Here is a 26,279-nt window from a genome sequence, read left to right on the forward strand (position 1 = left end):
ACTTGTGACCAACAATAAGTTTAAAAAAAAATTACATTATCATACTCCAATATTTCATAACCACAATTTATTCTTGGGTGATCGGACTGTGTAAATTATTTACTTGGACAGTTATTCAACATTTATGCTCTCTGTAAATTTCTAGATTTAAAGAAAACTATAATTTACCTGGATTTAGTTTTTTTTTATACTTACAGCGTCATTCTGCCTTAAAGGCTTATGTTCCATGGGACTATAAACTCCCAAAACATGACTTTATAAATCAACTTTACAGTGCTAACACCAAGGGAACTGTATCAACAATGTATTCCCAAATAAAAATAAAATGATTATACTTCCATTTCCCTTGAAATAGCTTGGGAAACCATTTGGAATAATATTAATCAAGCTTTTGGGGCGCGGAGAACGATTTTTTGCAGTTATTTTGTTGTATAAAGTGAATCAGATTATGCTATAGACCTTTAAGAAACTTTAGGATGAGACAGAGGTGGGACCAAGTCATTGTTTTACAAGTCACAAATAAGTCTCAAGTCTTGGCACTCGAGTCACAAGTCCAGACTGATCATGACGGGCAAGTCCGAGTCAAGTCTCAAGTCAAGACCAACAAGTCCCAAGTCAAGTCCTAAACTTTGAGTTTCAAGTCCTAAACAAGTCATAATTCGCTCTTCACCAAATTCAAAACCATTTCCTAAGTTTTTTCAAGTTAAAAATAAAAAAATCTATTGAATGAAGCATTAGCCTGTACAGAAAGAAGACAGCGGTGCAGTTTCATACAACAATCATTCTATAATTTCATGAATTAAATTAAATGTTCATGTAGGGCTGCTAATTATTTTGGTCAATATTGAGATCATAATTATTTAACAGCATTACTCATTGCCTTAGGAATAATTAATCTATTGAATTTTTAAAATGTAATACTTTGTTTTTAAAAACTCCTATATATGCATTACAATACAATACATTACATAATAATCCAACATTATTAACTTTAAGCAGCTTCTAGAGTGCAAGAGGATGAAAGCAGCGCAGTTTTCCCCTCAAGTTGACAGCTTTGGGTGATGGATGGGTCACTGAGGGGGCTGAGTGAGTGTGTACGCAGAGGGGAGAAGAGCAGGTGAACTACTCGAATTGACAAAGTTATGTTACAGAACGCTGCAATACAACCATGGTGTTTCATCAGGAGATGCAGTGACTTAAAACAACGGTGAGAAAACTATAAATCGCTGTGACGTTAGAAGACACAGACAGTGGATATTTTACAAGCAGGTAAAGCAACACTGAACACACCTGGTTTAGAATAAATAATATCCATTCATACATTAACTATACACGTTCATCCTTTAGCCTCTAGGCTAGTGTAAGATGCCACAGGCTTAACCTATTATTAATGTTGAATAGGAGGTTATAGCCATTATAACTCCCAGTCATGTTGGCTCGAGTTGAATTAAACATTACAGCTGCTGAGAGGGAGTTTGGGCTGGAACTGGACAGACTGGAAGAAGCTGCTGAAATGGAGACAAAAGATAAGATCTGAAACCACCAACCCTTCACTGTCTATGATGAACAGAGCTCCTTCAGTAACAAGCTCACCACAAAGAGCCAGGAAATGATTCAGTCTTTCGTTTGTGTTCACCAGTGGTGGAAGGTAACTAAGTACATTTCCTCAGTACAGTGCTTAGTACTGAATTACTATAGAATTTCTATTTTATGCTACTTTATATGTCTATTCTACAAAGGCAAATACTTTACTTTCTACACCATTACTTTTCTCTGACAACTAGTCCAGTTGAGGATCAGGTTTCTGATGTGTTTGAGTTGTTTGCAGTTCCACCAAGGAGAGAAAACGTTTCACGTGGTTTCATCTAAGTCACTGATCGAGGCCCAAAAAGGTCAAATTATACGATATGGATAGAGAAAAGTCCAAATTAATTATCTCATGAATTATCTTGTGGTTTACCTGGTGACCCTTTGTTTGCCCGACCCCTTGGTTGGGAACCACTGGACAAAACTAACTAACTGTATATAAAGTAAAACTATATCCACCACAAACAGCTGCAACAGCAAAACGATACTAATGATAGTTACATACTGCATGTATTTTAACGTAGTTCTACTCAGTTTGAGTAAATGTATTTATTTTCATTCCACAGCTGCTTTACTACGTAAATAATAATATGTAACTGCGTCACCACCTTTTTTACTGACGCACGGCTTCAATGTCATTGACTATAACACCGTGTGTGTTTGTCAGCCAACTTCCTTCCTCCCGCAGTTTAATCAGACCACTGCTCTGTCTGCTGACACGGTAACAAACTCTGCTGCTCTCTGTTGTTTCAACATTTGATTGACATAAAATTTGAGTATGTTTGTGCTTTTACTAGTTTTCTACTTTTCAATGCTTAAAACAAGTGTTCAGTATTAAGAAACCTGCTGGACTGACATTAAAAACATTCTTTGTGGGCTGCAATGATGAAATTATCACATTCAGTCTTTATATTTATTTGTTAAATATATATTTTAAACAGTGTTTCACATTAGTTTTTTGTGTGTTTGTTAGATTGAATATCTGTGGTATTTCTGTAGATATTGTAGTGTGATGTTTACTATAATGATTTATTGTTCTTGGGTGAAGTTGGTGAGTTAAATGGGGTAGTTTTAGAAGATTTTGGGTGGATGTGTGAGAATGATTTGATTTGTATTTACAGTGTGATGTTTACACTTCTACATTGTTTATTAAGGGAACTGTTGTGCACATGAAATCCTCTAAACAGTTGTAGAAGTTGTAAAAGTTTTCCTGAAGACTATTATTGAGGAACTGAGTCAGTTTATTTTATTCACTTATTTATTTGATTTGATCCCTGTTTAGTCTTTTAACAGCTGGAAACAAATTAACTCATCACTATGCTCAAGCATTATATGCATAAATAAATATAAAGACAACTGCAACCTTTCTGATCGGTCGGGTGTGGCTTTTCTGCTTTCCCTTCCTCTTTTTCATCTGCTGCTCATTTCTTTCTTCTTCTATCTATCATCTCATTGGTCTGATGGCCCCCACTTTAGTCCAAACGAAAATATATCATCAACCATTAAATGGATTTAAATTAAGTTTTGGTACAGATATGCATGGTTTCCTCACATTTTCAACCGTTGGATGAATTGCTTTGAAATCTGGTACAAATATTCATGTCCCACTCAGGATGAATTGTAACAATGTTGGTGATTCTTTAACATTTCCTCTAACACCATCTTCAGATCAAACCTGCGTGAAGTATTTGTCCAATACTTAATGACCAAATAATGACATTGTCATCAGTCTCAGCTGTGCTTTGTGTTTAGCACTAATTAGTAAATTTTGGCATGTTAACCCACTAAACTAAAACAGCCTCACATGGCTGTCGACTCTTGTTTAAATCTCTGAAGTTATGTGTATTTTGTTTTTATAGACAAAATGAAGATCGCAGCTTTCAATGTCAACAAAATGGGATGGAAAAAAGTCAACAAGTACTTTGTGCGAAGAAAGCTTATCAAGGTAACTCACTGTCTTATATGTCAATCTTATATGTTTAGAATAATGGTTTATTTTATTTCATATTTTTGTGATGCTCTCACTGTTTCAAAACACAGTGAAATGTACTATATTTTTTATGTAACACAGGAATAAGATCTCCTAAATTCAGTATGCTTATGCTTGTGATCATCACCGAAACAAGACTTCAGCTTGGTATTTTACAATGAAGGACACGAGTCCAGATTTGGTGGCATAGTTTCTGTAAAAATCATGTATTGCTGTTAAAAAAAAATTCAAATTACCATATTTGAAATATTATTATTGGTTTTCATTAACCTTTTTTACTGTTAGAGAAGCTGGATATAATATAATGAGTGATAGCAGAATACCATTTAGCTGCCTTTGTTTCCGGACCTTGTGTTGTTCATGCTGGCTCACTGCCCCAATGTCACAGCTTACTGGGGCCCTTTAAAGATACAAAGCCATTGTTATTGTGATTACACCTGTGCTTTTCCTAATATGACAATTCAAAATTTCTGATGTGAAAAAGGCCTGCTGTGTTGTATTTCCATTGTGTGTCTATTGTGGCTGTGCTTGTTGCAGATTGTGTCACGGTACAGCGTGGTGGTGTTGCTGGAGGTCATGGATAAACATTTATATGCCCTGAATAAGTTCCTCAGAGAACTCAACAAGTAAGTTATCTACACGTGGACAAATAGGAATCTCTTTGGAATGGGCACGTATTCATCAAAATGCTAACTCATAGGTAGAAAGACTTTTGCCAAAAGGGAAAATACTTGCTACTAGCATGCAACTGCAGAAAATGAGGACACAAACAGGCTACTTTTAAGAGAGATCTGGAGCATTTTTACGTCGTAAGACCTTTATTTTTTTAACTTGCCAAACACGTGTAATCAATCACAGTAATAAAGGCTGCATTAAAATTTCTAGGAAACCTAAATGGTTTTTCAAGGGGGAAGATTTCACAAAGATATTTTAAACTGCAGTGTAAGGACAGTCTTTATTTTGCTATTAGAACAGTTAGTCACCCTCGGCTACAGGTCTGCACTAGGTTAAGATTTTATTGGACATTTTTGAATTGTTGACTTCCTCTGTCAACAAGCAGCAATAACAGTGACGTCATTCACCCTATTGGAAGTCACTGCACCATCAGAAGGATTTTGAGCTTGTTAGTTTAATATAAAGAAATTGCCATACTGTTGCTTTAAATGTATCCAAATGTATTCACACTTTAGGCAAAGCAAGGCAAGTATATTTGTATAGCACATTTCAACAAGTTAATTCAAAGTGCTTTACATAAAACATAAAAGCAACAGGGAAATATAAAAAAGTTTAAAAGCAACATAGGGAAATTGAAAAAATACACATTAAAATATAATAAAAGTTACAGTGCAGTGTGCAATCATGGTTAAAAGAGTTAAATGGAAAATAAAAACAGGCTGAGCAAATAATTGAGTTACAATTATTTTGAAAAGAGAATAAACAGAGAAGTACACTTAATCTACTCTCTCTAGCCAGTCTGTACTCGGGTCCATAGCAATTTTTGGGTCCACTGAAACTCCCAAAACCCTCGGACACTACAGAGACACCAGGACATGTCTGTCAGCAGGCCACTTTTTATCCAGTTATACTCTGCACCCACCTGCATGTTTACAGGTGGACAGATGTTCTTGCAAATCACTCAGGCGTGAGATTTAAGACCACTCTCCTTATCTTTTCACTCAGTTACCTACTCATTTCTCACCGTGTAAATATTTAATTAAAAGCAATGGTAAAAAGCTAAAAACAAAGAAAAAGAAAACAGGACAGTAAATGTTACAGTGCAGTATAAGTTATCAGTCTACTAGTTAAAGACAGTGGTAAAAAGAAAAATCTTAAATATTTAATTAAAGGCAGTGGTAAAAAGAAAAGTCTTCAGTCTTAATTTAAAAGAACTGACAGTTTCAGCAGACCTGCAGTTGTCTGGGAGTTTTTTGCAGATATACGGAGCATAATAACTGAACGCTGCTTCTCCTTGTTTAGTTTTGACTCTGGAGACAGAAAGCAGACCTGCCCCAGACGACCTGAGAGGTCTGGATGGTTCATAACGAAGCAGAAGATCAGAAATGTATTTTGGCCCTAAACCATTTAGTGCTTTATAAACTAACAGCAGGATTTTGAAATCAATTCTTTGACATAGGAAGCCAATGTAAAGACCTCAGAACTGGAGTGATGTGATCCACCTTTTTGGTCTTAGTGAGGACTCGAGCAGCAGCGTTCTGAATCAGCTGCAGCTGTCTGATGGATTTCTTAGGGAGCCCTGTAAGGACGCTGTTACAGTAGTCGAGTCAACTGAAGATAAATGCATGGATAAGCTTTTCCAGGTCTTGCTGAGACATAAGTCGTTTAATCCTTGATATATTCTTCAGGTGATAGTAGACTGACTTTGTAACTGTCTTAATGTGGCTCCTCAAATTCAGATCTGAGTCCATGACTACACCAAGATTTCTGGCTTGATTTCTGGATCTTAACATTACAGATTGAAGCTGAGCACTAACTTTAAATCGTTCTTCCTTGGCTCCAAAAACAATAACTTCAGTCTTATCTTAAACACATTGTCATAACAATTCATTTAAAAAAAAGGCTTTATTGCGCATGTTATTTGGTGATTATTTTCTTTTTGTTCATCAATAATGCATCCGGTGAGTTTTAGTCTTTGTTGAAATTATCAACATGTTTAAACTCAAACGGAGAAATGTTGATGACAGAAATTAGAGAATAATGAGAGTTACAGAGACTGGCAGAGCAGACCTGGACTTTGTCCCTATACGGATTAAATCTAGCTTTTCAATAAACTGCAGAATATCATTACATTTATATTTAGCTAACACTCTTATCCAAAGTGACTTACAATTGCTAAGTATGTCACAAACCTCCTTATCCAGGGGTAAAGTGTCTTGCTTAGGGACATATTGGTGGATGTGTCAGAGTGGGGATTTGAACCCGGGTTTCTTACAACAAAGGCATGTCTCTTATCCACAGCGCCATCACCACCCATTCGCAGCAGTATGAATGATGTGACTAAAAACTTAAAAATTAAACACTATTGGACCTCTTCACGCACACAAAGCTCCAAAATTAACCAACGATTCAATGATTAAACTGTGTGTTTCAGTTTCATTTGTTTGTGTTGTTTGACAGAAAGAACAAAGGTAATCCATTCTGCATGCTGTGCAGTGAATCTCTGGGACGAACATCCCACAAGGAGAGGTTTGCCTACTTCTACAGGTATGAAATGGATAACTCACTGTCTTTATCTGCTCATCACAGTGTCATGAAGTTTCACAAATGTCCAAAATCTCCAAACTAGAGACCATGGATCACACAAGCCACATGGCTCATCAACATGTTGATGTCATAACCCACTAGCACTCAGTAGTCATGAGAAGCAGTGACTGACAGTCAAAAGCAGTTGGTTGGTTGATTCTGAAAATACCTAATTTTGACTTAAATTAACATTACCTAATGTGAAATATCAGATATTATTGCATATGAGGGGGGCCAGTGGAGCCGAAGCGGCACACCTGGTCAGACAGACATATAATAAGAAACATCCCCCACACACACAACACACACGGGAAACCAATACCAGCCACGCTGTCACAGCTGCACAGTTATCTAAATCTCTTTGATTCATTAAATATTTTTAACCTGCTTGCCTCTGTGTCTGCATCAAAATGAATAGTTGTGCAAAATTTCAAGTGAGTTATGTTGCTGTAGTGCCACCTATAGGTGAAATGCATAGGCTGTATATAGAGTTTGGCTGATAGGGTGCCGCCATGTTGAGTTTTTGCAACCAGTGGCACCAGACGTGACCATATTTGGACAGGACGGTGGAGCTAACAGCCATGTGCAGAGGTAGCTAGCTTGCTTAGGTACAACTGAAACATACTCTGCTTTATGGTCTATTTTAACATAAATGGGACTATAACATACTAAATGAAGACTTGAAACTCGCGATTGAGATCATAAACTCATTATGAAACTGTTTACTGAGGTAATAAATCAGCTGAGAAGTAGCCTCATTTTACCATTATTTCTAATGGAACCCGACTTCTTTTTGCAAACAAACCTGATGGTCGTTCGATAGAATGCAGGTTTTAGGAAACTTCCATGTTTGTCTCAGTTCTCTGACCGGAAGCTTCCCGCTTGGTGAAATTCCATCACATTTGAGTTGATAAGTGCACGTGTGTCTCAAATAGTTCATGTCTACATGAATTTGGTTACTAATTATAGGAAAACTGTGATTTTATTCAAATAGTCTCATCCAAAAATGTTTAGTTTTTGTTGGTTTAGGGTGATTCTGATTTGAACCAACGTTCTTTTTCTCCCCTTTGGTTCAGGAGTTATGAGACAAAACCTAAAGTGTTTTAAAAATGACCTCATGGTGGTGCTATTGGACCAAACACCTCATACTGGCCATGTAATGTATCTTAAAGGTTCAGTGTGTAAGATTTAGTGGCATCTAGTGGCGAGGGTTGTGAATTGCAACCATCTGTCCAGTCTAGGGCCCAATCCCAATGTGCCCCCTCACAGACTTTGAGCCGCGTTCCCGGGAAGTCCGTGAGGGATTAGGGCTGTCCCACCGTCAAGTGTGCGAGGGCTCTCTCTCGGACATTTTGAGCCCTTTATTAGACCCTTTTCATAAGTCCGCATTTCTGCAGACTTTGGCTGAGGGAATTGCCCAAAGTTCATAGCGGTATGACGTGAAACACGGGGGTTACCGGGGGAAGCCTGGAAGCGAGAGAAATATCATGGCAAATCTGCATTATTAGAGAATAAGAAAACAGTAAACAAACAAGCATCAACACCTACGCTGTTGTTAACATTGTTGAAAGTTTTCTTAACTTAAGATGGTACATAGATCACATGAAGTCAGATGAATGCAATCATCTTATTACAAACTACTTATTTTAGTTTTTGCTTAATGATGCTGTTTTGACCAATAATAGTGTATTGATTATTGACAAATATATATTGACATTTACCTCTCCTCCACTCTGTAGGGCCTACAGGATTTAAAAATCAGGCAAACACATAAAAGTGTGCAACATGTTTCAGCGTACTATATTATTATTATGTATTATATTTACTTAATTATTCAGTAAAACCATATATTATTGTGACTTGGCCCCTGACAGATAAAATGGAAAATGTAAGCCAAGAGTGTGAAACACTGTCACTGTTTCTGCACCACAGTCCATTGTAAAGCACACATTAAATAAAGTTTATATAAACACTAACAAGGGAAACATTGATTCTCTCTGTGATTGTGGACCATCGCCATAACTACCTGCCAACAATAATATCTGACCCGCGGCCAGATTATGGTGCTTTGATAGCGGCAAAAAATATAAATAAATAAATACTTTGATAGCAGTGCTGAAAAAGATCTCAGATATGACAGCAACTCAGTTACTCACATAATCACTCCCTCTTTAGCAAAATAAAAGCGCAAGAAGCTTGTTTACTGCAATGCAGTATTTGGAGTTGAATTGAGCTTTTACTTTGAAAAATTATGAACGACATTAAAGGAGTCTGTAGCCTGCTTGACACACCTCTTAAAGAGCTGTCAGAAAACATGATTCCCCTAAATGTCCTCTGCCTGGAGACACTGACGAAATGCAAAGGCGTCCGTAGGTTAGTGGATGAGGATCAAACACCGAAACAAAAACACTGCAGCGCATGCGAAACATTCGCTGCAGAATCCAATTGTTGAAGACAGAAAAAAAAATTGTTGTCCTGAGTTGGAATCCAACACTCAACCCTTGGGTTGCAAGTCCTGCATCTTAACGACTGAACTAACCAAGTAATGTTGATGCAGGTCAGTAGAACAAGAAAAAAAGTGCACTCTGTAGCGCTGTCTTTCTGTTTTCAGCTACTATAGAAACATGACAATGCAATGTGCCGACGTTATGTAGATATAAATGGTTCATTCTAAGGTAATAAAAACATAATGGTTTATTATGAAAGGTTTTTACACACCACTGAAAACATAGTTATGGATCTTATGTTGCATTTCTGTCGATGGATCCTCAGAAATATTACACACTGAACCTTTAAATATAAGTTATAAAAAGATAAAAGAGATACCCTGCTAACTATTAAACAAACAGATAAATAAAATTAACAAACATAAGGAGGTAATCAGTAGTTTCAAAATGAAAAAAGTAATGTCTGTCTGTACATAATGTTTGTGATACAGTATATGTGTGCATGCATCTGTGTGTCTGTATGTGCTTAACAGAGAGCATGAGGTCAGGATTATCGACTCCTACCAGTATGAAGATTATGAAGATGTCTTCGCCAGAAATCCGTTTATTCTGTGGTTCAACTGTCCAAAAACAGGTAGGCTACTTTTAGGTTCTAGGAAATTTTGTATGTCAGTTAGGTTCCTCATAAGTGTAGAAATGCAAATGCATACTGTATGTGTGTGTCCTCCTATTAAGCCATACCTTATTGGGTGTGTTTGTGCTTCCAGTTGTGCAGGACTTGGTGCTAATCCCAGTCCACACCCAACCAGAGAATACGCCGAGAGAGCTGGACGCTCTGGATGATGTGGTCGAAGCTGTGAGGCAAAAATACACTAATGTGGGTTGGTAATGAACAGAATAAATATAAAGTATGGTTATAGTTGTTACTCGGTGGGTTTGAGTGGAATAATTCATGAAATTGTTCTTTTTGAACTGCAAAACTTCTTTCTGTTACTGGCATTTTACACTTAGGTCTATCTCTAGACTGACCAGACGTCCCGAAAAACATTCGGGACAAACCCGAATTACGAGCAGATCACCCGACTCCTGTTCTGTTTGTCCCGAAAATCAGACTATATTGATCGTTGTGTGGTTCTCAAGCTACAGCAGGGGCTACAGGGCATCTGTACGTTGTGTCAACAGCATTGTTAAAGCCACAAAGTAACACATGTCCTCTTTCTCCTTTTTTGTTCTCTAGTGTAGATGTAGCTGCAGGCGGCCGCTGTCTGACACACACACATTGCGCAGACAGATGAGACAGGCACCGCACTGATAAAATTAATAAAAATAAATAAATTTATGTAAAAATAATAAAAAAAACTCTGTCCCAAATTTCACCTATTCTCATCTAGTCACCCTACTTACATCCCTTAAAGGCTTTCACAGAAGAGGTGGCCATGTTTATAGTTAGCATTACATATTTTTAATTGTAGACTAAAACAGTATGGACAAATGGACAAAGCCAAACAAGCTGTAAACACAACATTGGCGTATTATCACCTTGTAATGTTATGATGAACAGTTGCTTATTTACACAGCAACACGGAGAAACATTCATTTGGAGTCGTGGTTGTGTCGATTATTCTCTCTCTTTTAGCTCTGTTTTTGGTCTCCACCAGCTCCTGAGGGAAATATGACTCCTTAGCTGTTAATGCTCCACTATGCTCGCCAGCTTGTCTCTAAATGTGTCCGTCTGCTGATATATATGTATATTGATGATCGATACCGCTGGTTCACTAGTGCTCCTGGTTGTTGTAAGGACAGTCGTTATGGTCTGATTGGTTTATTGCCCAGAATATTTTCTATATTACTTGTTACTGTATGACTCTGGAGGAATATTGGTTGTTATACTTTGTGTTGTTACTGATGATGTTTATGGTTTTTCTGCAGAACATTATGATTTTGGGGGATTTTAATGCAGATAAGCCTTACCTCTCCAAGAGGAAGAAGAAAAAGTTACGCATCTGCCACTCTCCGTACCATTGGCTGATAAAAGATGGTGTCAAAACCACAACCAGTGAAAAAACTGACCACACCTATGACAGGTATTTTTAAATCTTGATCTGTATTTTTATGTTTTTAATTGGGGAACTACAGTTTATTTTACTAAAATATCTGCCTCAACTAAAATTGAGTAGAGGTGAAAGGAAAATATTTCTAGGCAAGAAAATGTTGGTCAGTCTGCCACTTTGGTCCAGACTGAAATATCCCTACAACTACTAGATGGCATGTCATGAAATAATTGCCACTCACATCCCCTTCAGGATGAACCTCACTCTTTGAAACCTTAAGAGATGTGCTATAGCAACAGACGCCCATGTGTTTTAGCCTCCTCGTATGCATGTCTGCTTCCCATACCCAAGGTCGCAAGCCAGTTACACATACTGTACATCACTGCGTTGACTACAACCACATAAAGCTGGCTGTAGACTCTTTTTCAGAAACGGTGTCCCCATTAGCTACATAATCCGAAGCCCTGTTTGGCTGGTTCAGGGAAAAATGTAGGGAAGCGGCTCTGCGCTGCTTTTTGGTGAAGAACTAAATCGTACATGCGTTAAATCTTCTTTTTTTTTTTGCAAAACCGAAACATACTTTTTTAAAACACTTCTGATGATAAATCTCACCTTAGCAATAACATAACTGTCATTTCCAGGGTAAACAACTTTTTTCTGTGTAAATGTCTATAGGTATATCTTGTAAATATAATTTAGTTTTCCTTATTCCCTCCCCTTTAGTGCTACTTTTACTTTGTTCTGTTTTATTTTATTCTATTCTTATATAAATTTTTTTCAATAAATGTTTTGTGTGTGTAGCGTGGAGGGGGCTGTAACTGAATTTTATTGTACAATATTGTATAGTATAAGGACAATTAAAGCCAAATCTTGTCCATTTATGATTTGTGCTGTGTCATCTATAGTGCACCAAGCCATATTGGGCTCATTACTCTGCAGTTAATTTTTCCTTAATGTGAGCACCATAAGCAAATGTCTTTCTACCTGCCTGGTAATGATGCAAGTCAGTCACCTCAGACATTTCAGCATGGCTACTAGAGGTACAGTGTCAGGTAGAAAATACTTATTTATTAGGTGAACTGACCCCTGACATTTTACAATTCGACATTTACAAATAAATTCCTGATATTGTATTTTCTACCAACAGGATTGTGGTGTTTGGTGATCACATGTATGATGCGGTTGTGCCCAACTCAGCCCAGCCTTTCAACTTCCAGGAAGCCTATGGCCTTTCTAGTCATAGAGTAAGACTGTCTGGGAATTTACATTGAGCTTTTGGACTTTTCATCATTTATAACACACTTAAATAATAATGTAATGTTTCTCCACCTTGATGTTCTGCAAATACATTTGTGACTTTTTTCTTTCAGACTCAAGCCATCAGTGACCATTACCCTGTGGAGGTGGAGCTGAAGGAGGAGGTGAAAGAGGATCAAGAAGAGGAAGAGCTGGAGGAGGAGGAGGAGGAGGAGGAGGAGGAGGAGGAGCTGGAGGAGGAGGAGGAGGAGGAGGAGGAGGAGGGAGAGAGGAGGAGGAGGAGGAGGAGGAAGAGCTGGAGGAGGAGGAGGATTATTCACTGTTTTAACTTTAGTGGAGAGCGGGGTAAGTTGTCTCGTGTAAGTTGTCACACTGCTCATACTTACTGACTTCTTGTTCTATGGTCAATTTTTTGCTTCAAAAATAAAACATTTGCACTTTACATTTTATGTAATACAACTTTGTTAGGTATGAATGTTAAAAATTTTAATTTTGCACAATTTAGAGGAGACAACAATTTGATATTTCAGCTGAAGTGCTATGTTAAGCTAACCCTGAGATTTAGCCAACATTAGCACACGTCAGTTTGGGGAATGTTGTCTCAATGACTTTGGGGCAAGTCGTCACAGGTGACTACTTCATACAGTCATTAATTTAGTTAGGCAACAAGGATCGTAGACAAATAATTAAAAATATTATTAAATAATATATTAAATTTATTTGTAATTGTAATTAGGAAATGTGTAATTAGGAAGAAATTAAGATTGTTAGAAATTATCAACACAATTTCAGACAGTATGTGGGTGAAGTGTGTGAAATGCAACAAATGGGCCCATGATGCTTTCACAGACACAGATATCCCTCGTACAAAAATGCACATTAGTTGCATTAGTGTTTAAACACCACATCTGTTTTGTTAAGAAGTTAAAGGAGACCTATTATACTGAATTTCCAGCGCTATAATGTAGTTCTAGCTTTGAATGATTTGCATGAAAGCATGTGTCATCCTGCGCTGACACATCGCTAGCCATTTCTGTGTGCGAGACTTTAAAAAAAAATACAGACTATGGCCCAAGATGGCAACAAACACAGCGCAATGAAACTGGAAAAATATATATATATATTTGGGAAATAATGGGTTATTTAGGGTGATCCGTATAGACAGACTGAGCGTAGCAGTTGCCAGGAGGAGTGTACAAATGACCATATATGAAAAATCGGCTCTGTAGGACATCATAAGTAACTGAGAGTAGAAGAAACTGAAAAACCGAAGCATTCAGAGCAATGGGAAATCAGAGGTTTTGGCTCACAGGGATTTCTTTTAATATGTTTACCTAATTTTTTTGAAGGTTGGCCGCATTTAAGATGAACATCTGACATTGTAACATAATAGATATGATAGAAAATACAGAAAAGCATAATAGGTCCCCTTTAAACATTTATGCAAGTTATTTGCAGTATTCCATTCAATTACCATAGATCTATTTACACTCCAGAGAATGATTTTAAAGTTTAAAGTAAGGTGGCCACTGTGTGCTCTGCTAGCATTTTAGTTTTGATTGAAAGGACCGATTTCCAGATTCTCTAGTCAGGATTGTTTTTACTTTTAGTTCTTCTATGAATTTTTAATTTTATATATTAAATTAATATTCACAATTAAGTAGTTGTATTGTTATTGTTTGATAATACAGTGTGACAATTTACCTGCTGATGGGGCAAACTGTCACAAGTGCACACTCTCGGTTCAACAGTCTACAACTCCATAATGAGATAAGATATGAAGATGTGATGAATACAAAATATGTGCCCAATACTTCATTCTTTGATTTGGTATGAAATTTGTGCCATGTAGATGTACGGTGTCCAGTAAATGTTAGACAGTGTGAAAAGTGTGACAACATACCCCGCTATCCCCTACTATTATTAATTCATTCTTTCATCTGCACTATGTGGGAAACACATAATTTGCTTTGTTGCATTAATAAATTAAAAGTCGGAAGTGACTTGAAGCAAGAGCGTGTTCTGTATTAACAGTTACCATACAGTTAACCATAATCTTATTCTGACCTTAACCAAAGTTTCTTTTGTTGACTGAACATAACCACATGCAGGACTCAGCATATGAGCCTCAAAGTCTTCCATTGTTGTAAGCCAACCATATGAAGTCCCTACAACTCATGTACACAAACTGCTCACCAGACTATATATATTGCATTCATCAGGTGACACAAACACAACTCTTAATGAATGATCATGTTGGTGTGTACTTACAGTAGGCCTATATAAAGTAGAAGTAGCCTACATAATGCACGCAATAATGGTTTCTGTAAAACCTTATATCATTAGGTCTTTAATGACAATGATTACTGTAAGCAGCCATTTCAGCTCCGGCCTGCTGTCTTGTTAAAATACTGGTCAGGGGCTTTAATGCTCACTTCAGCACAAGAGATGACATCAGTCCAGTCCTCCAAAACCACTGGCTCCCTCTCAACACAGAATCCAGTTTAAAATCCTCCTCATCACCTACAAAGCTCTCTGTAACCTCACCCCCTCCTACCTCACCGACCTCCTACAACGTCACTTCCACCCGCAACCTCAGATCCACAGATTCCAACCTCCTTTCTCCTCTCACTTGCCCCAAGTACTGAACCTGGGGGGACAGGGTCTTCTCCATCGCTGCCCCCTTCCTCTGGAAAGCTCTCCCTCATCACCTCAGACGTGTCACATCACTTACAACCTGCTTATTTTATGTTTTATGCTGTTTTACTTCACCTTTTTAATAATTAGCTCTAGTTGTTTTTATGATGATGTTTTTATTGTCTTTTTTTACCATGTAAAGTGCTTTTGAGAACCTTTTTAAAGTGCTTTATGAATAAAATATATTCTTATTATTATTATTATCAAACATCCATGGAGGGGCTTACTGTTTTGCTACAAGATCATGGACATATGCAGTTACCCAACAGTGTGTGTTGTGTGTTTTCTCCACTATATTTATTTTACAGCCATAGTTACTAGTTACTTTAAAGACTAAGATTAAAAAATACATTGTAAACTAAAAATAGCATGCTCAATTACAAGTAAACAGATCCCAACCTAGTGGTTGCTACCCTCATATGACCCTCCGAGGGGTCATGAGATGATTAATGGGAGAGTAAAGAAGACAAAAGTCCTGCCAAGCAAATTTAAATTTATTTGACTGTTGCTTTTTCCTGAATTATTGGATAATTTGACCTTTCTGAGCCTCAGACAGATGTAGATTGATATGGTGTTGCCTGAACACAGTACTTGAGTAAATGTAATGACACGCCCCTCTTTTACCTGTACAGCATTCAGCAGAACAGTTCTGACAAAGCTCCACCCTTCACCTAACTCACCTGAAACAAACCAGGAAACATTTTGTTCTCCTTACTCACTACAGAGAGATGCAGACTGAAAAGCAGACGTTTACATTCACCTTCAGACCAAGCTAACAACTTCCTCTAAGTTCAGTTACAGGAGAGAAAAGTAGAAAACTGCTGCTTCAACCTGCCATTTCAACACTGGTGAGTTTGACTAAAAACACCATTCAGAGTGAAAGTTAGTAGAGATGGGAGGGGAGCAGTGACTGACTGTACTTTCTGTCTGCTGTGTTTATTTGGCAGATTTATGCAACCTAGACAACCTCCACATTGTCTACCAGTCATGTGTCAATGATATTAATACACTGAAATTGTTCCTTTATTAGAGCAAGTCAGCACGACTTTAGCAGAAATAACAAAATTGTACACATTTAGGATAATAACTCTTATCAGCTAGTCACAGTATTAGTGTCTGTGACAAAGGAGAACAGGATTATTTCTGTTGTTTCAAACATCCAGGAAGGAGCTTCCTGTCTTCCTGCAAGATCGTGGAAACATGCAGTAACAGTAACTCTGTGTGTGTGTGTGTGTGGTGTGTGTGTGTGTGTGTGTGTGTGTGTGTGTGTGTGTGTGTGCAGCAAAGAGGGCAATTAAATTTCAAACCGTTGGACGGTTTCCTTGCGCCACTTTTTACCCGCCACTTTTTATACGAAGCACTTCATTGTCATCCATTGTGCCTGTAAAATCTAATGGTCAGTTTAATTCATTACCAGCTCTTTGATTTATCTATTTAACCATACTCTTTGTAATTAAATAAGTTTCAAGTCAGCTTAACTTTAATTGTCTTGTCAAGAGCCGTTATAGAAGTCTTAGAACTATATTTTTTTACACATGGTACGCTTATAAAAATACACTGTACTAACTAAAAATATCCTACTCATCAACAAGTAAAACGTTCCAAACAAGCCTCAACTAGAATCCACTAGACCCGGAAACCACTGGTTTAATGTTAAACATATCGTATTTTATAAAGTTATCATTAAGTAACTAGCTTTTGCTGTCAAATAAATGTAGAGAAGTAAAAAAAACTATAATATTTCCCTCTAAAATGTAGTACAGCATAGTAAGTATAAGTACCTTAAAATAGTTCTTATGTCTGTGTGTTTGAGCGCCAACTTCTTGGCTGGCAGAGACACTTCCTGCCTCTCTCAGTTAAACAGACTGTTTTCTGCAGAAAGTCTCAGTCGCGTCTGCCTGCTGACACAGTAACAACCTCTGCGGCTCTCAGCTGTTTCAACATTTGATTTTGCTCATCTCAACCTGATTGGTGAGTATTTCTTTCTTTCTTTCTTTTAAAATAAGTTTTAATTTAGCAGATATTTCATTTTTCCATGAAGTGATGCCAGTACATAATTGGCGGGAAACCTGCTGGACATTTGTAAATCTGCCAAACTGACATTAAAAATAATTTTTTCTACGCTGCAATGATTAAAGTATCACACTCAGGCTTTATATTTTTACGTTAAAAAGCATTTGCATGAAATGCTTCACTTCTCTGTGAGTTCAGATGTGCATTTACTTTAATGTTAGTTTTTTTGTGGGTGTGTTGGTTTGAATATGTGTGCAGATCCTCCGGATTTATGCATCTACATTTATTTTTTAGTGTGTGAAAGTTTTGTTTGTGGTATTTCTGTGGAAATTGTGTACAAGTTTGTACAATATCTACAGATACATGCATGCGAGTACATGTGTGTAGGTATGTGCATGAGAAGATGCATATATAAACGCATATATAATAATAATAATAATAATAATCAAAGAGGTTAGTCCGGAGTTGAAAAGCTTTTTAATGCCCTCACACCTTTACAGTAACTGCAGACTGTGTGCAGGTTAATAAGAGCAGAGAGAGTAATTCGGAGATTAAATCTAAGTAGTTAGTAACTAGTAGCCAATGTAAAGACATTGTTGTGATAATTTATTTACTATAATGAGTTCTTCTTTGGTGAAGGTAGTGAGTTGGGTGAGATGGACTGTGAGAATTATGTTATTTGCATTTACGTATACTTCTACGCTGTGTATTAAGGGAACTGCTCATGAGAATCATGAATGGATTAATAGAAAATGAAAAAAGAAAGCTTTTAAAAAGTTGCTAATAGTTTTCCTCAATACAATTGTTGAGCAAGAAGTTATTTATTTCCTCATCATGAATTTCCTCTGAAATTTGAAACAGCTGGATACAAATTAACTCACCTCTCTGCCGAAGCTAAACAGAAATACACTAAGATAAAGACAACTGCTACATTTATGATGTTTTCAGGAGCAGCTGAAATTGCCAGATGGCTCCTCTGCCTTTTCATCTGCTGCCCATTTCTTTTTACTCTTTTACTCTCATCTCATTAGTATGATAGTCGGTCCACCACTTTGACTTTGGTCCAAATTAAAATTTATCAACAACTATTGAATAGATTTAAATAAAATATGGTACACATGGTCCCAAGAGGAAGAATCCAAATTATTTTGTTGATCCCCTCACCTTTTCAACTGTTGAATGTCCCACTCAGGATGAATTGCTAGCTCTGCTGTAGACTTTTAGTCTTGTTTAAATCTCTGAAGTTATGTGGATTTTTTTTATAGTCAATATGAAGATCGCAGCTTTCAATGTCAAGAAGCTGGGCTGGAGAAAAGTCAACAAAGTGCTTGTGCGGACAAATCTTATCAAGGTAACTCACTGTGCTGATAAATTCTGCTGTGAAAAAGGCCTGCTGTGTTGTATTCCTGTTGGTCTTTTGTGAGTCTGTTGTGTCTGTGTGTTGCAGATTGTGTCTCGGTACAGCGTGGTGGTGATGCTGGAGGTGGTGGATCAAAGTGGCAAGGCCATGGATAAGTTCCTCACTGAACTGAACAAGTAAGCTATCACACGGACAAACAGGCTAGACAGTGATTTTACAGGGATGCCTTTGGACGGGCTTGTATTTATCAAACTTCACAGAATGCTAAGTCAGAAGTAGAAACACTTTTTGCTACCTCCAGTTTAAAGAGAGACCTGGAGCAGTTTTAGTCAATAGACCTTTTTAGGTATTTTGACTTGCCAAACAAGTGTAATTAATCACAGTAATAAGGGCTGAATTCCACTTAATTGTCTTGCGACGGGTTCCCACCTAGAGGTCTGGTTCCTGAACCAGCACCAGGATCATACATTGTTTAAAAACTGGTTTGGTTGTTAAAACCAAAAGCTAAAAATTGTAAACAAAAGTCATGTGGTGGAAATGTCTTTCGATATTTGGTCCAACAGTTGGCGGGTAAAAAGACAACAAACCCCTACAAATTTCTACCTGGATATGTTTCATCATGAAGCACTCTTACTCTCTTGGTGTTGGTCTGGAGTGCATATCAGCAGACTTTAGAGGACCGAGCAACAGGGTTGGGGAGTAATGGATTACATGTAATGGCGTTACATAATCAGGATACAAAAATAATGTAACTGTACAGAAAAAAAGACGTAATTAGATTACAGTTACTTTTTTGTTGGTTAGTTTTTGTAAAAACTGGGATTACACATAGGGATTGCTTTAAGAACAAAGTTTCCATGAAACGGAAAGCAGTGCTATTTTCTGTTTACGTGTTTCCTGTAAAACAAATCATTTCCTGCTGGGTCCCCCCCGCCCATGGCGAGTGCATGCACCTCGCAGGAGTTAACACTCATTTAGTCTATGCTGAGAAAAGAGGTGGATAAAAAAATCTCGGCAGGTAGCCTACAAAATCTGTTCTGCCGAATTATGCATCCACCTCTTAAGGTCCTTTTCAGACACTTTGCTGTGCACAATGATGAAACACGGATATCACCACATACTTTTGCTGAATCTCAGGAATGCTACTTCTACTAAGTGTACAACTCTAAGCCAGATCCTGCCATATGACATATAGGCCGATATTGATTTCATTGGATTTTATAATTGTATGTTTCTCTAAAAATACATAGAGCAGACAACACATCTGTAATACTCTCTTGTCTTTATTTGCATATTTGATATTGAAGTAATCCAAAAGCAACTAAAAGTAATCAAGTTACATTACTTTTATTTTGTGGTACTTGGATTACATTACTGATTAAATTTTTTAACAAGTAATTAATAATTGTGCTGGATTACATTTTTAAAGTAATCCTCCCAACCCTGCCGAGCATAATAATGTCTGTAAGACAAGGGGTCTTAAATAACTTAATAATGCAAGCATTTTGAGGAAGAAACTCTGTATCAGACTTATCACAGATTATTCCACGACTTGTTCGAATTTGTCATACAAAGTGTACCAGTGAAATTATTGCAAACATGCAAAAAAAAGCCTATGCCAAACACCCATCATAAAAGCAGCATATGTTTACAGAATCCATGTTTCTCCTTGAATTAATGAATTATACATATACAGTATATCCCTACATGCTACATAAATATAAAAGTTCAATATATCAAAAGGTGCAGACCCTTCAACATGAATAAATATCACACAGGCTCTAATAATAGTTAGCCTTTTTTATTATTGTATATTATTAGGGCTGGGCACGTTAACACGTTATTGTTGCATTAACGCATTAATTAATGACCACGGACAATTATTTTATCGCACGTTAATGTGTTTTTAAAAAGTTTATTATTATTTTGAAAGTCCGTTGCTCACTGGCTCTGAATACACATATAGTCAAACCATGGGTCAAACCATAACATTAAAGTAAAATATCCTAATTCAAATAAAGTGTAAAAGCAATAACTTTACAGACATTTATCATTAAAGGTTTTACAAAGAAACACCGTCATTTTACAGATTTTTCCTGAATTATTACATACTAACACCTTCAATAAAAGCACATGCTCAAGATTTTTAAATCAGCTTTATTTTGGAAGAGAAAGGAATTATAATTTTTTTATAAAATTAAAACCTTAAATAAAGTACAATATTTAATATTAAACTACTGCACTGATTAGCAGTAAAAGAGATTCTTCAAATTGTCAAAAAATATAAACTTTAAGATTACTATGAAATATCCTCAACTGAAAACATCCTGACAAAATACAAAATAAGTTGATACATCTATTCTCACTGTTTCAGAAAAGTGGGGTTGGAAATAATATAAATACAAATAAAGTACATTGATTCTATAACAATTGTATTTAATGTATTCAGATGTAAATTTACAATATTAACAGGTTATCCAGAAAACATACCACAACAGGTCAGTGAATCTGTGCCAGTCCTCCTCCAAATTGTCAGTATTCAGCTGGATCCTTGGTGCATGTGGGGGGAAAAGGGGGAAAAAGGACACAATAACATTCACTGAAAAATTCCTTATAAAGTAGGATGTCATTTTTTACCATGTCTAATCAAACTCTATTTAAATGGTCTGTACCTTGCTAGTGCAATCTACCAAATAAAATAGCACCTGCATTAGTTACCTTCTGTGTTGTCATCTGTGAGTGAAGAATGATGAACTGGGCGATGCATGAGAGGGGACGATAGTTACAGGCTAACCTGGTCCTCTCTGCTTAATGAGTGAACATGACAGTTTGCTCAGTCACTTTACTCAGTGCAATGATCATTTACTTCTCATGCAGAGTTTGTTTGAGCTTTGCACTTGCTGACAATATTAATACATACTAGCAACACACAGTAAAGTCCTGCTATTACATTGAAATAGATGCTAATAGCGGTTAGCATCACAACATCTTGATGAAACACTACAAAAACACACACAGAGAGCTATTTACCTTCTTCGGGTTACAATATAATTAATTAATTAATAATATAATTATAGCGGCTGATGCTCAAACAGATCTCAGTCATGACAGCAAAAGTTACTCACATAATCACTTCTCTAAAGGAGACCTATTATACTGCTTTTCCAGTCCTATACTGTAGTTCTGTGACTCCTGTATGGCAACTTTGCATGATTCAAAGTTCAAAAAAATATTTATATTTATATTTTTTCTTATATTGATTCTTCATGTAGGCCTTCATTTCACCCTCTGTCTGAACAAGCTGAAAGCAAAATTTGCTTGTGAAGCTGGCTCTTTCTGTGTCAAGTCAAAATGGATGATGTCAAAAAGGTCTATTTTTCCAATGCATTCAAATGTATGTAAAATGTCAAAACAATCACACATGGCTTTGTCTTTCTTGAAATTAATAGCTAGCAGTAGTCTTATAGTAGATAACTAGTTTTCCTCAAATGTGGACAGAAAAGCTGAGCAACATGTTCTATTTTTTTGAGAAAAGACAGGGACAGAAATTAAAGAATAATGAGTTACAGAGACTTGCGGGACAGAGGCAGATGTGAGAGGCAGCTGTAATTACCTTTACAGATTTAATTTAGCTTTTAAATAAACTTATTTTGTTTGCATAATCTTATGAATAACATTATGAATGTTGTGACTAAAAACAAATCAAGAAATAAAACACTAATGGACCTCTACACTGACACTGTTTCAGTTCCAGAAAGAACAAACGTCATCCATACGCTATGAAGTGCAGTAAATCTCTGGGACGAAGCTCCTACAAGGAGAAGTTTGTCTTCTTCTACAGGTATGTAGAAACTCTTAAAACGTATCTGCTGAACATAGTGTCATTAAATATCCCAAATGTCTAACAACTCCAAACTAGAGATCATCTAGTGATGGGATCACACCAGGCACGATGCCCATCAGCACGTTCTGTTTTTGCAATATCCTGCTAACTAACAAATAAACTGATAAACAAACGGATAAATAAAAATAAGAAATAGCTTATAAGGTAATTGACGGGGCAAAGAATACATCTTTGAAACAATTAAATTAACAACAAAAAATTTCATTTAGTAAAATAAGGATATTAATGTCTCTCTGTACTGAATGTTTCTGATGCAGCCCATGTGTGCATGCATGTGTGTGTGTGTCTCAGACAGGCTGAAGTGAGTGTGATCGACACCTACCAGTACAAAGAAGGTCATAAAGATGTGCTCGCTAGAGAGCCCTTCATTCTGAAGCTCAAGTGTCCAAATACAGGTATGTGTGTGTGTGTGTGTGTGTGTGTGTGTGTGATTGAATTGCCTTGCTTTGTGAGGACCTCTCCATCAGACCAGTGTTGTGAGGACATATGTGGATTGTGAGGTTTAAACTTTCGGACAGACCGCTAATGGACTGTGTGAAGGTTAAGACTTGGTATAAAAGTTTTTGATTAGGATTGGGGTCTATGTTAGGGTCTAGGCAATACGGGTTCTCACAAGTGCTACACGGGTCCTACAAATGCAAACTGTATGTGTGTGTTCACTTATTCATCCATGGCTCACTGAGTGTGTTTGTGCTTCTAGTTGTGCAGAACTTGGTGCTGATCCCAGTCCACACCAAACCAGAGGATACGCCAAGAGAGCTGGACGCTCTGCATGATGTTGTCAAAGCTGTGAAGAAAAGATGGCGCACGGATGTGGGTGGGAAATGAATAGAATAAATATAAAGTATAGTAGTAATAATAGATATTCTTTGATAGGTTTGAGTGGAATAACTCATGAAATGGTTATTTTTAAACTAAAAATGCACTTGCATCCACTGAAGCCTCTTCCAGAAATAATGTGCAAGAGGTGGACATGTTTACATGTTTATATAAAAAAAAGATAAGTATTGTAGGCCTATATATTATGGACAAAGACAAACAAGCTGTAAACACAACACTAGCATATTATCACCTTCTAAAGTTTGCATCATTACATATATTTTTATTAATCTCTATTCGTTTTTCAGAAGACCAAATAATCATTAATCATAATAAGAAGGCTGTGGCCATTTACTGGTAACAGTACTTCTTCATATCTGGTACATACTCTGATCCAAAAGGAGTTAGTATAAAGAGTTCTTTGTTATTCTGGGTATTATAAATAATGCTCAGAATATTTTCTGTATTACTTATTACTGTATGTCTAAGGAGGACAGTTGGTTATATTACTTGTTTTGTTGTATTTGATGTCTATATTTTTCTGCAGAACATTATGATTTTGGGGGACTTTAATGCAGACGGGCATTACCTCTCCGAGAAGAAGAAGAAAAAGATCCGCATCTGCTACCGTCCGTACCATTGGCTGATAGCTGATGATGTCGACACCACGACAAGTCACTCTAATGACCACACCTATGACAGGTATCTTTACATCTTCTTTTCTAGTTTTATGTTAACTGAAGAAGTACAGTTTATTTTACTAAACCATCTGCCTCCACTACAATAGAGTAGAGCTGTATGGAAAAAATTTCTGGGTGTGGAAATGTTGGTCACTCTTTCGGTCCGCCACATTTGTCCAGGCTGAAATATCTCAACAACTCCTGGATGGATTGTCATGAAATTAGCATGATTCACATCCCCTTCATGATGAATTGTAATAACTGTAATAATAAGACTCATATCTGCATGGCTACTCGAGGTAAAGTGTCAGTGAGAAAATACTTGTTTATTAGGTGAAATGACCCTTTAATAGAGGACGTTCCATAAATAGTATGTTTGTGAAAGTTTTACAATTTGACATTTCCACATAAACCCCTGATTGTGACTGCATTTTCTGCCAACAGGATCGTGGTGTTTGGCAATGACATGTATAAAGCTGTAGAGCCCGGCTCAGCTCAGACTTTCAACTTTCAGAAAGCTTATCGCCTGTCTAAAGCCAAAGTAAGACTGTTTGACATTTTGCATTGAGGTTTTGGACTGTATAAACAATGAATATATATACAATAAAGTTCATAGTCATTTCTCCATCTTGTATGCAAAGAGATTTATGACGTGTTTTCTTTCAGACTCAAGACATCAGTGACCACTACCCTGTGGAGGTGGAGTTGAAGGAAGAGGAGGAGGATGACGGGGAAGAGGACGACGAGGAAGAGGAGAATGAGCAGCCCAAGGACGATTATTCTGCATTTTACCATCCTTATTATTATTAATTTTACAAACACATTTAATTTTGCTTTGCTGCAATATAATAAATTAAAAATTATCTTAACCATTATCTTACTTTGACCATTGACCAACCATAAAAACATTTACATACCATGGGAATATTCCCATAAAAATACTAATTTCATATTGTTATTTTTCACATTATGCTTAATTATATAACACTCAGCACCCCATCTTGACAGAAAAAATTTTTTGCAAATTTATTAAAAAAGAAAAACTGAAATATCACATGGTCATAAGTATTCAGACCCTTTGCCGTGACACTCATATTTAACTCAGGTGCTGTCTATTTCTTCTGATCATCCTTGAGATGGTTCTACACCTTCATTTGAGTCCAGCTGTGTTTGATTATACTGATTGGACTTGATTAGGAAAGCCACACACCTGTCTATATAAGACCTTACAGCTCACAGTGCATGTCAGAGCAAATGAGAATCATGAGGTCAAAGGAACTGCCTGAAGAGCTCAGAGACAGAATTGTGGCAAGGCACAGATCTGGCCAAGGTTACAAAAAAATTTCTGCTGCACTTAAGGTTCCTAAGAGCACAGTGGCCTCCATAATCCTCAAATGGAAGACGTTTGGGACGACCAGAACCCTTCCTAGAGCTGGCCGTCCGGCCAAACTGAGCTATCGGGGGAGAAGAGCCTTGGTGAGAGAGGTAAAGAAGAACCCAAAGGTCACTGTGGCTGAGCTCCAGAGATGCAGTCGGGAGATGGGAGGAAGTTGTAGTAAGTCAACCATCACTGCAGCAATCCACCAGTCGGGGCTTTATGGCAGAGTGGCCCGACGGAAGCCTCTCCTCAGTGCAAGACACATGAAAGCCCGCATGGAGTTTGCTAAAAAACACCTGAAGGACTCCAAGATGGTGATAAATAAGATCCTCTGGTCTGATGAGACCAAGATAGAACTTTTTGGCCTTAATTCTAAGCGGTATGTGTGGAGAAAACCAGGCACTGCTCATCACCTGTCCAATACAGTCTCAACAGTGAAGCATGGTGGTGGCAGCATCATGCTGTGGGGGTGTTTTTCAGCTGCAGGGACAGGACGACTGGTTGCAATCGAGGGAAAGATGAATGCGGCCAAGTACAGGGATATCCTGGACGAAAACCTTTTCCAGAGTGTTCTGGACCTCAGACTGGGCCGAAGGTTTACCTTCCAACAAGACAATGACCCTAAGCGCACCGCTAAAATAACGAAGGAGTGGCTTCACAACAACTCCGTGGCTGTTCTTGAATGGCCCAGCCAGAGCCTGACTTAAACCCAATTGAGCATCTCTGGAGAGACCTGAAAATGGCTGTCCACCAACGTTTACCATCCAACCTGACAGAACTGGAGAGGATCTGCAAGGAGGAATGGCAGAGGATACCCAAATCCAGATGTGAAAAA

The 26,279-nt window shown here is 37.3% G+C and overlaps 2 protein-coding genes across 3 annotated transcripts; both read left to right on the forward strand.

Moving 5' to 3' along the window:
- Window positions 1-1,964: 1,964 nt before the first annotated feature.
- On the forward strand, window positions 1,965-12,793 carry LOC119886278 (deoxyribonuclease-1-like; the record flags this gene model as incomplete). Its single annotated transcript, XM_038696907.1, has 9 exons — window positions 1,965-2,308; window positions 3,447-3,532; window positions 4,115-4,203; window positions 6,713-6,799; window positions 9,819-9,919; window positions 10,053-10,162; window positions 11,215-11,369; window positions 12,484-12,580; window positions 12,707-12,793. Coding segments are annotated over exons 2-9 (807 nt in total), but the record flags the coding sequence as incomplete, so codon positions are not given.
- A 3,188-nt stretch (window positions 12,794-15,981) lies between these two features.
- LOC119886275 (deoxyribonuclease-1-like) lies at window positions 15,982-24,957 on the forward strand. Of its 2 annotated transcripts, XM_038696902.1 has the most exons (10): window positions 15,987-16,138; window positions 17,169-17,261; window positions 18,569-18,654; window positions 18,751-18,839; window positions 22,412-22,504; window positions 22,859-22,962; window positions 23,268-23,380; window positions 23,934-24,088; window positions 24,511-24,607; window positions 24,733-24,956. In XM_038696902.1, exons 3-10 carry the CDS (start codon window positions 18,574-18,576, stop codon window positions 24,874-24,876), a joined length of 876 nt encoding a protein of 291 aa, XP_038552830.1. In that variant the 5' UTR covers window positions 15,987-16,138; window positions 17,169-17,261; window positions 18,569-18,573; the 3' UTR covers window positions 24,877-24,956. The 2 variants fall into 2 exon arrangements, with proteins under 2 accessions (XP_038552831.1, XP_038552830.1); XM_038696903.1 differs by lacking the exon at window positions 17,169-17,261 and having other exon boundaries at window positions 15,982-16,138; window positions 24,733-24,957.
- The last annotated feature ends 1,322 nt before the right edge of the window (window positions 24,958-26,279 follow it).

The sequence above is a fragment of the Micropterus salmoides genome, unplaced genomic scaffold, assembly GCF_014851395.1.
Source record: "Micropterus salmoides isolate LMB-PRFRI ecotype aquatic unplaced genomic scaffold, ASM1485139v1 Ms_hic_scaffold_4, whole genome shotgun sequence".
Taxonomy (NCBI): Eukaryota; Metazoa; Chordata; class Actinopteri; order Centrarchiformes; family Centrarchidae; genus Micropterus; species Micropterus salmoides.